Consider the following 15,998-nt stretch of genomic DNA (forward strand, 5'->3'; position numbering starts at 1 on the left):
TGGTTGGATGAAATTTCGCTATTTTTAAATGGGGATTTTTTGTAAAGCACGTGATTGTCAAAATGGCAGCCCACTGTGATTTTGGTGCTCTTGAGCTACTGATGAAGGTTTTTCTCTTATTTTAAATAACTTGTTTTTGTAACAGTTTAGTTAAATTTCTTGTAAATATAGGACAATGCGGAGAATAATTTTACCCTATCTTATTAGTCATATGTTGCTCAATATGCATGTTATAATGAGTTGTGTGAAGATGTATATCCCCCCCCCCCCCCCGAATAAACAATTAACAATGCCCATTTGACTATACACCTTGTTTTCGGACTATATACAAATTTTAGTTATTCCAGGACTGAGAAATAGCAGAAACCAACATTAACTTCACCAACAAATTATAACTATAGACAGGGACATATATATAGGTCCCTGCTATAGAGAAGAAATTCTGTAACTCTAAAGTGCAGTCTTTTGATTTACATGTATCTATATAGCTTGAAATAGCTATAAACCTAATTTAAGTTTGATAGCTAAATCAAAAGATTGTGTAGTACCGAACCTGTCTTTATGGAATTCAAGTATTAACTTTTGGGACATAAAGAAAATGGTAACTTTTAATCCAGTTCTAACGAGTTGCAGATTTTTGTTAAAATTGCTAAATCAAGCTTTATTTTATTATTTTAAACTTAAACCTTACATAGAAACTTCAAGCCAAATTGAGAGATTTTTCTTTATCTGCAAATAATGATGGCCTATATCAGCCTGTACAAACTCTGACTGACATTGAAATTTGTACCTATAAAACGTACATTTTGCACTGACAGTGCATATTTTTTGCTCTTACAAACTAATGAAAGAAGAATTTACAGTAAGAGAAAGGCTGAAAAATACTACAAGAAAATGTTATGAAACATGGCTACTTTCAGTTTAAAGTAAATCTATTTATTTGTAAATGATAAGATTGTCAACTGTATTTTTTTTTCACTTTAATAATTATGAAGAATTGTCGAAATTTTCTTGTCTCTTAAGCTGCTATAAAGCAAATTGATACACTAATCATTGAGAATAATTTCTGAAATTTCTAACCTCAAATTACAATTAGCATTTCTTAACAAATTTGAGTCGTAACATTTGATTTTGCATTTTGCATGTGATATCACCATAGAGCCTACTGATAAAATTATTTGTAAAAAATATGTGAAGAAATGCAAAATATTCTGCATTTTATGATGCTATGGTTGTAAAAAAAAAGATCCACAAATATTAAAGTTGCAATTCTTTTTTGAGAAAAGGCATTTTTCAATGAAATATGTAGTAAAAAAAAAAATAATAAAATTAATATGAATCATTAATGACCAGATACTGCATGTATTCATTATGCAATAATAATATTCTTGAACATGTTGAAAACTCTGTGTATAAATTTGAAGCATATTCTGATGGCAGGGTTGCAAATAGCATTTTAAACTTAGGGCTTATGTGGGGTCCCAACTTCACAAGTTTTACTAGCCCACATTTATAGTTTACTAGCCCACTATTTACAGTTCAGTTGGTAAAAAAAAATCATTTCTTATGATAATACCAAATACATTCCTGTCCACAGTCTTTAATTTCATTTTTCCCAGGGATTTCGAAACCAATTGTATGGAATTCCATGTTTTCATTCACTTCAAGATATTTTTTTTTAATTAAATGTTTCTATCATAAAATTACAGAAAGCATACTTTACCGACAGAAAGCATACTTTACCAACTTTCAAAGTTCATAATGTGAAATATTTTTACATGGTAGCAGCAAAAAATTAGAAAACATTTTAATTTAAGGAGGAAAATTAATGAATATAAAACTGCTATTAAATTGTGATTAATACACAGTGTGCACCTTAATTGGACTAAAACCCGCTACCGTTGATACATAAATGAATTTTCATACTTTCAAGGAAGCACTTCATCGATACGATTCTGGGGCCTGTTTAACAAAAGAACTTATGACAGCTAAGACCAAAAACTTTTTAGTTGATTGTAAAATTTTGCAAAATTAATAATTCTGTTTAAAATTGCTAGAGTTAAATATCTTTCTAGATCCCTTTTAAAAAGATTAAAACTATTTTCAATTTAATGTAAATTAGAAAGTTATCAGCAGAATTCTATTAAATTTTATTCTCAGTTGTAAGTTCTTTTGTAAAACGTTTGCCTGGTTCATGAAAATATTTTATAGGAAGAAAACGGTGAAAACGAAAGTACGTTTAATAGTGGAACCAAACTATGATTAGGTTCTGGAAAATGTCTGATGAAATTCTTACTCGCTATTTGGGCGATAATATCCTCAAGAGTTGGTCACCCACAGGCAAAATTACTCGCATTTGTGAGTGGTTATTTGCAATCCTGTGATGGGCTGTCATAGAACTATAATCTTTGACAACTGGTATACTTTCAAGTACATTAGTGACTTTTGGCCTTTACTTTATTATTAAACAGATAAATTTTAGTCAAACTGAATTTCTATATTCTATATGATAATATAGAATATAAGACAATTGAATTACACATGTATTTTGTTGTGGTCATTGATTATTTTACTGACTTCTTGAAGATTTCTGATCTCAGACAGCAAGTTGCCATGGAAATGGTTATCAGGCTGATAATTGATGTCATGTGTTTTTAGCAGGTTTTATTTCACCAATAATTAAATGCTTTTTCATCATGAATTATTGGCATTTATTTTACTTATAAATTTTAAGACAAAGGATAATGGATGATGTTCATTTAAGCTGATTCTGATGCTCTAAGTGGAATATTATTATCAGCCCTCAAAGTAAAATTTGGTAGGATGTGAACATATCTCTTACTTACATTTAACATGCTTAAAGGAAAATCAGTGGGTTAATTACCTATAAACATATGCTACTACTGGTACATGTATACACAACAGTATCCAAATAATATAAATATGTTATTTATTTTACTGATATTTGAGGTAGAAAATTTATCTATCAAATTTTACATAAAATTCTCAGTTGCATTGAAATCTACTACTGTGCAGATACAATATTGTTTTACCTTACCTGTGCCAAGTGATTAAATGGGGAAATCTGATCACAGTTTGTACACTTTATTTGTGTCTGTTAGTAAATTTAACACTTTTGACTTCTTTTCCAGAACTACATGTCATTGATAGATTCAGTATTTAAAGTGGATTCAGATTTGTTGAGCTGAACAAGAAGTCAAACTTACCTTCATATTTAGCCTAATGTTCACTCAGCATCACAGTTTATACATAAGAGTAGATAAAACACACCATCCCATGCAAGATTCAGTTTAGAGAACATTCTCTTCTTATTGCCTTCTGCAATATCCTTTGTAAAGACTTGAACCATTGGGCCAGTCTGTTAGAGACATGCATACATAATAAATTCTACCTCTAACTTCAGACGTTGAGGACACATGAATTTGACAATAAAAAAAAACATCTGCTTTTACAAGTACTCTGAAATCTGAAATAATGTGTAAAAATTATGATTACCCCACAAGTTAAATTAAAATATATGCAGTGTTCTCTCATGTTAATTCATGATCCCTGCAGGTAAGAGTTGAACAACAATAGACATGATAGAGAAATATATTGGGGAAAATCTGTGAAAGCTAGTTTTCTAATAAGAACAGTGCTAGCAGGACACAGTTTGCCAAATAAACGTCGCCATGAAATACAGATTCAATTCTTTTTAAAGTTACCCCCTCCCTCTTTCAGAAGATTGGATTGGATGATCAGAATCAGGAAATTCTTAATTTCTTTTTGATTTCCAGGCTCCATCCAAGGACCAAGTGGTTAAGGTCTGCAATGATGTTTACCTGACTAGTTCCCCCATCTCTGATGTGCTGGTTTCCAGTGTGTGTGACGTTTTAGGAACCCGTCCAAATCAAACAAAACAGGTAGAAACAAACGATAGACTTGTTATTTGACAGAAATTGTTCCCTATAGTTTCCAACCTGCAAACTTTAGGAGTGGTTTGGGGATTTTTTCTTTTTTATTTCCAAATTTGTCCAAAATTCTGAATCTGGGAATGAGAAATAGAACCACAAGGTACTTTGTTATGTTTATGCAACTTTATGACGGCATAAGAAAATTGTGGTTTGATTATATAAAATGGGATTTTAATTTCAGTATAAAAACAATTAGAAAGTTAATGTCTAGCTCTTAATGAAGCTAATTATAAAGTTACATTGTATTAGAGTTGAAAGGATAAGTGGGTCACAAGAAAATGACAATCAATGATATTACTGGTTTTAAAAAGTACATGGAAATTGCTGTGATATTTTAGATGGTAAATAGAAACATTTACATGTGTAAATCTCTGACACTTGTAATTGATTTGTCTTTTCATATATATTTGCTACTGAACAGAACATCTGCATGGTGGTTCTTAACTCGACACAAAGAGAAATTACATGTTCTTTAAATGAAAAACATAGGTGATAATCAAATCCTGTTTTTATCATGCCAGAAATAGTATTTTCTAGAAGTAGAATGTTAATATGTATAATTTATTAAGGATCCTCTATTCACTAATGAAAATGTTTATTTCAATACTACTATCAACTATGATGCCATGTTGAAGCCTCTTGTACCAGCTCATTCAGCTCACCCTGCATGATTTGTGTACAATACCGGCTCACAATCAAGTGTGTTGCTGGTTTAGCTGGGCGGGCTAAATCATCAGAATCAAGTATACTAAGTGTAATAATTAAGAACAATAACTATGTTGACTATATTTTTGATGTTATTTGGGTTATCACCCTTGATAAAAAATATGCGCAACTAAAGTTGATGCTTGTTTGTGTTTGTTTGTGTGAAATTTAATCATAACTAATTGTAGTAATCCATTGCATAAGGATTCTAAAATGTTTTATTATCTTAAAACTCTTCAGTGTGCAGTGTATAGAGGGTCCTTAAAGAAACATGAATTGAATTAAAGAAAAAACAAACGAAAAAAAAATTAAAAAAAACAAAATAAACAACCAGAAAAAAAAAAAAATAGATAAATAAATAAATAAAATAAAAACTTCAAAGGAGAATAAGTAGAATGCAAAACTAAGATTTTATTTAGATGTTTCAATAGTTTGACAATTTTGAAGGTTACATACAATTCTTGTTTATATATTTCAGATGATGGAATCCCTCTCATCACTCTTAAAAACCATAATATTTCATGGATACTCAGAAGCCCAAGAAATACAAAGCTTATTTCCAAGTAAGTTCATGGCTGGTAAACACATCTAGTCAGCAGACTTACCGTAAACCAACTTTTATTCACTGTGTAGAAACGGACTAGGGTAAAGTGCGTTACCCTACTCCAAGATGGCGACAGACAAATACGCTTCGATTATTTTGCACTCAGTTTACACATTATACAGGCTTACATTATGTAATGGATGGTTTTAGTTTAATTATTTTATATAGAAGTACGTAGCTATTGCAAAAATTTTGCATGATCTGTGCTGGTTAAAGCCAAATTACGAGTAGAAAATTTGATCAAGATTAGGGTAACGCAAATTTATGACTAGGGTAAAGATTTTGTGACCTATTTGAGTGATTAGGGTGAAGCATGTGTAAAATGTCATTTTGCCTGTTTCAGGGTTTTAAAAAAATGCTATTTCAGCAGACTCAAAACGCATTCTGCCAGTAAATTCATAATTCATTGCACCTAAAACTATGTAATTGAAAAATTCTCAGTGCGCTGACATTTTTTGGAAAGTTCAGTGGACTAATTTTGTTCAAATCACTTTAGGTTTCTGTTTATAAAACAAATTAAGTCTTGAAAACAGTGTTCTGTTGATTTAGATATGGCGAAAAACTTTTCAAATATCTACAGATCAATTATAGTATCATCAATGACATGTGAAAAAAAATTAACAGAAATCATACCCAAAATCCAATTTAAACGATACAAATTATGAGAAGAGCAAATATGGGCCTCTGAAAAGTGAAAACAGAGGTGGCATGGAGGAATGAACATACTCTGTCCACCGGTAAATCCTGCCGTGTACTCTGTCATGATCAGGTAAATGAAAAAAATGGCCTAACAATTCATATGAAAAAAGTCAGTAAACATTTGACCTAACGATAGATTGTGTTAATTTTGCAAACAAGGTCATTGTATCAAACATGGAATTTGTGAAATGTTGACTTTAAACGAGATGGTTGATATCTTGTATCATCAACTTATGTGTATACTCTTTCTCCCTCTCTCTTACTTTTTTGTTTTTAGATTTGCATATTATACAGAAAATGTTATTTTACTAGCACTTTTACGCCTTAATCCTAGACTGAGAAAAACGGGCAAAATAAACTTTGCTGTTCCTATTGAGAAAACTGAGGTAAACAAAAGCATTTGTCAGAAGTAAGATAAATGCAGATTAAACTGAGCTTAGATTGAGAAAACTTGTGCAAGTTTTTTCATAAAAATTGCACCTTTATAAGTACATAAAATATTCTTAACTCAGAAAAAAAGCATTTGGTACTCAAGCATTCAATAAATTATTCTTAGAAAATCAGAACACTTAAGTTCAATCTTTCAGCAACGCATAGAAAGTCTTTCCGAACAAAAAGTGCGCGCTTTTGTGATGGAGGTGTTTAGTTCGACTACTATATTACATCATATTTCTCAAAATCATTTTATAAGGGCTATGTCCTCATCATTGCACATTTGTCTGTTTCGTTTTGTTTACAGATTAATGAGATTTATCAGTGTTTGATATCTTCACAATTTACATTATAATTATACTTTAAAACAACATCCGACACTTGTTTCCATGTTTGCGATCTATAGTGTAAAAAAAGTCTCTTGCTGTGACTTCCAGATTAACAATTAGATATATTGATGACGCTTTGTCAATAAACATTTAAGCATTGATTTGTTATGTCCCATTAAACTCAATAAAAGACACCACATATTCTGACACATTACATATTTGGATGTTTACTCAAAAAAGACATTGATGGTAATAAACTAAAACCAAAGCTTAAAAGTTTATGATAAACATGACGACTCCAACTCTTCTTTCATCAATTTCCCATATTTATGAAGCAATATATCATTTTTCCTGCATATAGGGTTTATTTCGTCAGTGGATTCTATGAGCAAAAGCATGTTATCGTATGAACAATATCTAAAGCGAGACAGACTAATGACGAATAAGTTGATGACACAATGGTATCAATGATTTCGTTTAAAAGCTAACATTTCGCAAATTCTGTGGTCAATGCAATGATCTTGTTAGCAAATATATTATGTTGTTAACTCAAATGTTGACTAATGACTTTCATGTAAATTATTAGTTCATTATTTTCTTACTGAATTGTGAACACAATTTCCGTTTATCTGATTACAACAAAGGATACATGGCGGAGGTGACCAATCGAAAGATGCCTACTCCCCATGACACCTGATCTCACTTCTGATGTTTTCCGAGGTCCTTGTTTGCTCAATTCACAATTTGTATTGTTTAATAGGGTTTTGAGCATAAATATTGTTTGTTATTTTTGCATTTCAGTTGATAAAAGTTTATTTCAATTACCCGTAATTCAGCTTTAACATTCCGTCACTGTCGAGTATCATCAAATGCAAATTAGACATATAGGTTGATGAGTAATTTTTGATGATTTCACTCAAAGTGGGGATTAAAAGATGCAAAGTAGATTTAGATTTATACAGGAAACAATACTGAAAGTTAAATCAAATAAATTCATTACATCATTTATACATGTATATTTATTTAACAATAAAATAATACATGTACATGAAACGGAAAATATAACGTTCATAATAAGAGTATTATTTTGTATGGAAATTGTGGTTATTAAAAAAAATAACAACCGGTATAATATCATTGTGGAAGCAACAGTTCTTGAACACGTTCGAGAAAGCCTTTTCCAACTATATTAATTGTCTTAAGCAGTTAAAAAAACAAAATTGTGCACTATCAGGTTGTAGAATAAATAACTTTACCCTAGTCTCGAAAAAACTTTACCCTAATCGTAAATGAATCGTTCAGAAACTTTACCCTAATCTGCAGCAAAACTTTGACGCGCATTTTCTTTTTAATTACGCTAAAGTTGAATACAATCTCCATGCAAGCATGTAAAACTGAAGCTGCCCGACAGATTGGTGCAAAATAAAGTAAAACTTTAAGCTAGAAATCACCAATTTTTGTACGAGAAAATTTGAAGCATTTTTGCATATCGCCATCTTGGACTAGGGTAACACGTACACTTTACCCTAGTCCGTTTCTACACAGTGTTATTGGTGTAAAAGAATTAGCCACAAGTTTTGCAACCTTCGTTTACTTGAGAATAATTATTGCCACCAACCATTTCTTTATTGTTTAACATGCTAGTATGTATAATGTTTTCTCAATCAAAAAATTTCATAGTCTGACGGATGGAATTCAAACTAAAGAATATCAAATGAAAGTATAATTACGAATACCTGGTAATATCTAGTTTAAAGTATACTTATTAGGTCAACTGCTATCCGTTTTTGTCTGTCGTCGTCTGTCGTGTGTTAACTTTTGAACATTTTCAACTTCTCTAGAACCGCTCAACCAATTTCAACCAATTTTGGCATATAGCATCTTTGGGTGAAGAGGAACAAAAATTGTGAATATCATGGCCCCTGCCCCCCTTGGGCCCCAGGGGTGGGGCTAAAACCACCAAAAAATTGATGCAATCTTTTAAAAATCTTCTTCTTTACTCCTGGACATCAAGCAGTTAAATTGTTGGCATGATTGTAATAAGCATTGGGCCCTCTACCTAAATTGTGAAATTCATGGCCCCAGGGTCTGGGGTTCTGGTGCTAGGGTAGGGCTATATAGATCATATAGTGAAAGTGCATTATTTTTTTGAAAATCTTCTTCTCTTCTCCTGGGTATTATGTAAACAAACTAAGTGCATGGTTATGACAAGCAATGATGCCTTTTCCAAAATTGTGAAATTCATGGCCCCTGGGTCAGGGATTCTGGTATTAGGACGGGGCTCTATTGATTATATAGTGAAAGTGCATTATTTCTTTGAAAATCTTCTTCTCTGCTACTGGATATTATATTAACAAACTAAGTGCATGGTTATGATAAGCATTGATGCCTTTTCCAAAATTGTGAATTTCATGGCCCTGGGTCAGGGGTTCTGGTGTTAGGGCGGGGCTCTATTGATTATATAGTGAAAATGCATTAATTCCTTGAAAATCTTCTCCTCTACTCCTGGGTATTAAGTCGATGAACTAAGTACATAGTTATGATAAGGAGGAGTGCCTCTTCCAAAATTGTGAATTTCAAGGCCCCTGGGTCAGCGGTTCCATGTGGTGGGGGGGGGAGCTTATTTATTATATGCTGAAAATAAATTAATGCTTTGAAAATCTTTTCCTCTGCTCATGGATATTACCGGTAAGCTGATGAACTAAGTACATGTTATGATGAAGAAGATTGCCTCTTCCATAATTGTGAATTACATGGCCCCTGGGTCAGGGGTTCCATGTGGGGGGGGGGCTTATTTATTATATACTGTGAATGAATAAATTTGAATATCTTCTCCTCTTCCCCTTGATATTAATTAAACAATCTATATAATAGTTTTGATGAGAAAGGGTGCCTCTTCCAAAATTGTAAATTTCATGGCCCCTGAATTAGGGGTTTTTGTGCTTGGGTGGGGCTCTTAATGCTTTGAAAATCTTCTCCTCTGCCCCTGAGTACTTAGCAAACAAACTAAATGCAAAAATATCAATGTAAATGTATTAAATATAATTAAAAGTAAATGTGCCTTTTCTTTACTCCTGGGTATCTAGGAGGCAAACAGAGTAGTAAGGCAAATGAGAGTTACTCCCCTTTGCTAGATGTTGTTAATCAAGAAATCCTTGTATATAATTTAATTAACAGGTTATTTGATTGAATGAGAATACAAGAAAGAATGTTTTATATATATATATATATATATATATATATATATATATAAACAAACTAAAAATAAATATTTAGTTTAAATGAGCAAAGCATGCTCAAGTCAGATTCTTGCCTGGAAAGCAGTATAAAAGATTGGCATAAAGATTATTTATATATTTAGCAAAAGTTGTAATTGTACACAGTATGTTTACACTGTGATTACATAAGTTATTGTCACTGGTAGAAGAGTCATGGTTGACAAGAGTCTGGATATAGTTGTTATATATTTTATCAAAGTAAACAAAGAATCACAGAGAGCCAGGGTGACTTATATTGTAATTAGTGACAAGTGGCAAATAGCCACGTTGTATACCCAATTCGGTGTGTACTGAATTGTAGCACTAGGCAAGTGACAAAAACATATCTGTATATATTGAATACCTTACACAATAGGCAAGTGTCTGTTGTATTTGTATATTTTGCATTCATTATCATCCCTGTAAGACTTGGGAAACCAAGTATGATTCCAAGGAGATCACACGGGTCTAGCACGTTACAATAAGCAAGGGTATTTTTACCAGATTTTTGAAATTCTTGGGCAACATTGCTTTGGCTATCAGTTAATTTTGTTTTATACTTCTGTGGATCCATTAAAGTGTTGTATTATACTCAGGTGACCGTTAAGGCCCTTGGGCCTCTTGTATATTTGTACATTCATAATTTTTCTGATAGTAAGGTAGGTTAACAAAACCTTGAATTCTCATGATAATGGGATTCTCTTTGATTTATTCTATAGTTAGAAGAATTACTTGTTTATATTGGCAATAGTGTTCCCTTGACAGCAACTATTTCCCTCTGCTGTACCTCGGGAAATAATTGTTGTCTTGGGGGGACAATAAATTTGCTATTGTCCTCATAGCCAGTAAATAGTTGTATAAGTAAAATACTGCAGACTAGCCCAGAGCCATTTCTGATAAACCACTTAAAACCTTGTATGTGCATGTTTCTGTTAAATGTGTTTGAAACTATAAAGTTAGTACAATAAATATATTATATACATGTAGCTACATGTATATTGATTAGTCTTTGAAATTTGCAATCTTTTTTAACTTTTGTTTATTCCTACCTTCTTCAAATTTTTACAAAATTTAAACAGTTGAATATTTTGATTTCAGAGGACTTCCACAAGAATCTTCGGGATTTAATAGCAAAAATTGCTCTGGAAAACATGAACAACTGGAAAAACCATTCCATTAGTAACCAAGGTATAGTTGTGTATTTAAATGTACAGTGGGTATGTTAAACAAATAAATCATAGATAATGCATGAAAATGAAATTAATGTTTCATTAATATCAAATTGTAATGCAATTCATAACATAGTGAACTGTACTGTTATTCAAGTTAAATCGTAAACTATTTATACCTGATTGAACTTTTTACTTTATATTTGCAGTATCTTTGCCGCGACTAGTAGACTTTGATTGGAGAGTCGACACAAAAATGGCCTCTGACTCTGTCAGCAGAATGTCCGTTCCCACCTGTATCATACAAATGAAGGTATTTGTCATTTCAGGGCTTGACATTAACGCTTGTCCGGTGCCAGTGAAAAAAAAACCGGACAAGTGAATATTGCTGGCACTTGTCCGATTGGACAAGTGCATTTATGTAAAGAAGTCTCTAAATATTTAAAAGAACGACTGTTGAAAGTTTGCCAGTACTTTAAGACGGAAACAGTACATAAAAACCGAACTTTGATCCCGATATAGATCGCTATGTAATTGAGTACACTCGATCGGGATCAAAGTTCACTAATTGCAAACTACTGCAAAGGCATGGAACTGAAGAAGTTTGGATTCTGTTTTATGTTGACAGCATTTATGTTGTCAGGACAGAAAGTCTAGATAAAATTGTGTTTTATGTGTTTGTTGTATTTGTAAATAACATCATGCACATGTAATGGACTTTATTTTTAGTTTTTCAGTTAACAGTATTAGATCTTTATTGAAAATTTTTCGGACAAGTGAAGTTGAAGTTCGGACAAGTAAATGTCTTGGTCACTTGTCCGAATGGACAAGTAGGGAAAAAAGTTTCTCATGCCCCTTCCTATCTTTACCATACAAATGAAGGTATTTTAATTCCTCGTGTACCTTCCCACCTGTATCATAATAATGAAGGTACGTTTGTATTTATTATTTCTCTGCATGTTCCTTCCCACCTGTATAATAAATGGAAGTAATTGTCATTCCTCATGACGCTTCCCTTTTGTATGAAGGGACTTTTCATTCTTGTTTGTTTCCTTGTAAATGTTTTAAAGTAGAGTTTGCATCAAGATTTTGTGAGAGCAAGTTTGTACTTGTGCATGCTTTTTGTTTTTGGAAAACACTGAGTCTGTGCCAATTTTGACAAAGCCCACCAGACTTTCATGTGTCTGGATATATTTCAAAATTTAATGTTACTATGAAAACTTAACAAGTTCTTTTTTTACATATTTCAAAATAGGTTAAAAATCACTACAAAGTCATCTAAAAATTAATTTTACTTTTGAATGAATGATGTACTGAGTTCAGTAATATACTCTGTCTAATTACCCTACCTACCACTTTAAAAATTGATCAAAGCTTTTAAAAGAAATAAAACAAAGATGAGTGAAGAAGGTGAGCAAAATGCCTATTGTGCAACAAATTAGAAAGGAAAAATTAAACTCAATTATGACTAAATTTTCTTTGTTATTTCATTTAACATTAATTTAATGAAATAATGGATACTTTATGTAAAATCTTCACAATTTGCAACAATCTCACAAAATTTCAAATTGTTTGTCTATTTAATTGCATATACACACCAAAGAGAGCAAAATGATCAATTTTTCAAACAATATCACAATTTTTCCAAATATGAGTGGGTCTTTGCTCCATTATTTTGAAAGATTATACTCAAAGTATGCGTAAAACTTTTCATATTTTGGTTAACAAAAATAGATGGAGCAAAGACCCACTCTACCTTAAAAATACCGGTACACTTTTATCACAGCATTTGTATCTTTCTGAGAAATATTTGAAGTCCATTTAGTTAGGATTTTTATTGCTTGGTTTCAAACCCTAAGAATGCCGCATTTTTTAAGCCCACCTGAGTCGAGGGCTTAACTGAGCTTTTCTGATTGAAATTTGTCCGTTGTCTGTCGTTGTAAACTTTTCACATTTTCATCTTCTTCTCTAGAACCACTGGGCCAATTTCAACCAAACTTGCCACAGAGTATTCTTGTGTTGTTTTGTGTTAATGTCCATTTTACCATGTGCCAGTCACTGGATCTAGTAAATTGTTTTATATAATATTCCAAATATCAATATGTTGTTCTGCTTACAGTGTTGTTCCATTAAGAATATTTTTTATGTGAATAAAGACCAATATTTTTTGGGCATAAAGATGCAGTCAAACTTTGTAATTTTTCTGAATGGGACCAAGAAAACCTTGTTATTTATCTCGATGGAACCAAGAAAAAAACTTGCAGATAAATGAGGGTTCGACATATTGAGGGTATGATACATCAAGCAAAAGTGGTGAGGACTTCCATATGACTTTGACATATCCATGGTATTCAAGATATCTTATTTGAGATACTGAAGTATCAACTGTTGGATTCACACTGCAAAGAGTTTTACAGTTTTCTCCTTCAGATTTACTTCATTTGTTTCCTTCTATTTTTTTTTTTAGGTTCAGGAAAACCAAACTGAAGTTGGTAGAGTCCCAGAAATCAATAATGTGAATGTTGAACTTTCTAAAGAGACACTAGACACAATGTTAGATGGACTTAGTAAAATCCGAGACCAGTTATCCTCTGTTGCCAAAAGGTAGCCATACCAGGAGCTTCTCCAGACAAAATCAACATAAGACCATAGTTTAATGATTCCAAAACAGTGCAATATATTAATGTTTAGAAGAGATGATTTACAGTTTTAATATTTTGAGAGTTATTTATCAGTTGATTAGTGGTACACAGTTTTGATATATTCTACTTGCCTTCAGTGTTTCTCTAAGTGTTAATTTTAATCTTTTAAAATAGTATATAAGATTTATATAACAACTGTGAAACACAAGTAGTACCCTGCATACTTAACCCTTCATGTGCAGTTACAGTGCATTAATAAAAACAGTGATAAACTTAATCGTAATAAACTGCAAGATGTAGAGACATGAAACCTATTCTAATGTCTTCAATTATTCAATACATGATATTATCTATATCTTCATGTGGTTTGTACCTCTTCAATATTTTTGACCCAGTTTCAGACAATTGTGGAAATATTAAATATTTTACACTTTCATGAATATCATAAGTATGGTATTATACATCTTCTATTTTTAACTCTTTTGTAGAAATGATTTATATTTTATCATACTGATATAATTGTAGCCCCCCTGAGGGCCCTTGATTGGTGAATAAACATACTAATATGTCTGTACCTTTTTCTGTAAACAAACATTGGGTTCGAATACCCATTTAATTTTTTTTTCTTTTAAACTTGTGTAATTACAGCATCATGACAGCACATTCATCAAAATACTGAAAATCGATAAATAGACTTACATGTATGTATGCTGATGTCTTATCAAATCAAACCAAGTGTATTATAATTAGCATTTCTAAATAAAGTTAAATTTCTTTAGATGTATTATTATCTATTTTTTAGTATTGTGGCCTGTAGGAAAAACAAAAATAACTTTTTTTTGGTTTTCCAAAATCATTAAAACTATACTACATATAAACTAAGTATTCGACAAGGTCTGCAGGGTCGGGAGTCTATTGTTGTAGTGCTTTTGGGTGTCGCTCTCCAAGTCATGTTCAGATATTACATATAGATAACAAAGGAATTGTTAAAAAATAGCAATATTTACGTTAGAAAACGATATGTGCAACTGATTTCAAATTTTTATTTTTAAAACTCGAATTTAAATTCCTATTACAGTATTTTGAGACAAAAGAGGCAAAATCACAGGTCTTAGGTCTCTTTTTCTCAACATTTAAAAGTTTTAGCATTGATCTAAATTTTATGTTTCACCAGTCCTATTATTACATATATTGAATATCCTTCATCAAAATGAATAAATAAAATTAAAAATAATAATAAATAAATTAGTTACAATTAAAAAATTAAAAAGTTATCAACAAGCCAACGAAACACAATCAAAAGAAAAAAAATCCTCAAATCATATACATGTACATGAAAAGAAAAATCAAGGTTTCAAACAAGGTATGGATAGGCTTAAAACGATGTTCACAATTAGCAGAAAAATAGTCTAAATACGACCCAAGGATAAGTATACAATAGGCATATACAAGCTTATTACATGTACGAGATTGTAGAAAGTCCTGTAACGATAACTCATTTGTCAGTAGCTTGCATAGATTTAAAATTCTGAGAACACATCAAATTAGTTGGGAGACATAAACACCCTATGCAGGTGATAGTGGAATAGGGGAAATTGATGACAACAACAAAAAAATGAAATCGTCCTGTTTTTTTTCTTATTGTTTAGTTAGTACTTGACCACTCACATCTATACATATACGAATGTATGAAAAGATGTGGGATACAGACTCTGCGGTGTGACGTATTTCAAGGTCACGGGGATATTTCGAGTCTATATATACATGTATTTACATGAAAGTAACTATTAATTGATAATTACAACTGCCGGAAAGATCGAAGGTCACGACAAGAGTTTTCTTTTAATGTGGATTTTTACAAGTAAATTCTGCTTCATAAGAATATATTTACATCCAATGAATATTATCTTTATTTCTTATGAAAATCACGGTCGTCTATCAGTACATTGTACTTCAACGCCACTAAGTAAGCCATCTGTATGGATTTTTTGAGAAGTGGCTCTTCCATCAATGAAAATACAATGACGTACATATCAATCATATAATACTTAACATACTTAATCCTACTTTATATGATTATTTATACAAACATAAATGCATGTATAAACACTAAAATGTCTTTTTCTTTGCTAGTATGGGGATCAATATAGCAACTATTGTAGAAAACAGCAACAACTGCAACTTACA

General features: G+C 31.6%; 1 protein-coding gene across 1 annotated transcript; it reads left to right on the forward strand.

Moving 5' to 3' along the window:
* Positions 1 to 4: 4 nt before the first annotated feature.
* Positions 5 to 14,381, forward strand: LOC133182487 (COMM domain-containing protein 9-like). Its single transcript, XM_061317335.1, has 6 exons — positions 5 to 107; positions 3,798 to 3,923; positions 5,158 to 5,242; positions 11,099 to 11,188; positions 11,379 to 11,482; positions 13,637 to 14,381. Exons 1-6 carry the CDS (start codon positions 63 to 65, stop codon positions 13,775 to 13,777), a joined length of 591 nt encoding a protein of 196 aa, XP_061173319.1. The 5' UTR covers positions 5 to 62; the 3' UTR covers positions 13,778 to 14,381.
* Positions 14,382 to 15,998: the final 1,617 nt, after the last annotated feature.

Source organism: Saccostrea echinata, unplaced genomic scaffold (assembly GCF_033153115.1).
Source record: "Saccostrea echinata isolate AGI-Se365-2 ecotype Australia unplaced genomic scaffold, CSIRO_AGI_Sech_v1 ptg000001l, whole genome shotgun sequence".
Classification (NCBI taxonomy): domain Eukaryota; kingdom Metazoa; phylum Mollusca; class Bivalvia; order Ostreida; family Ostreidae; genus Saccostrea; species Saccostrea echinata.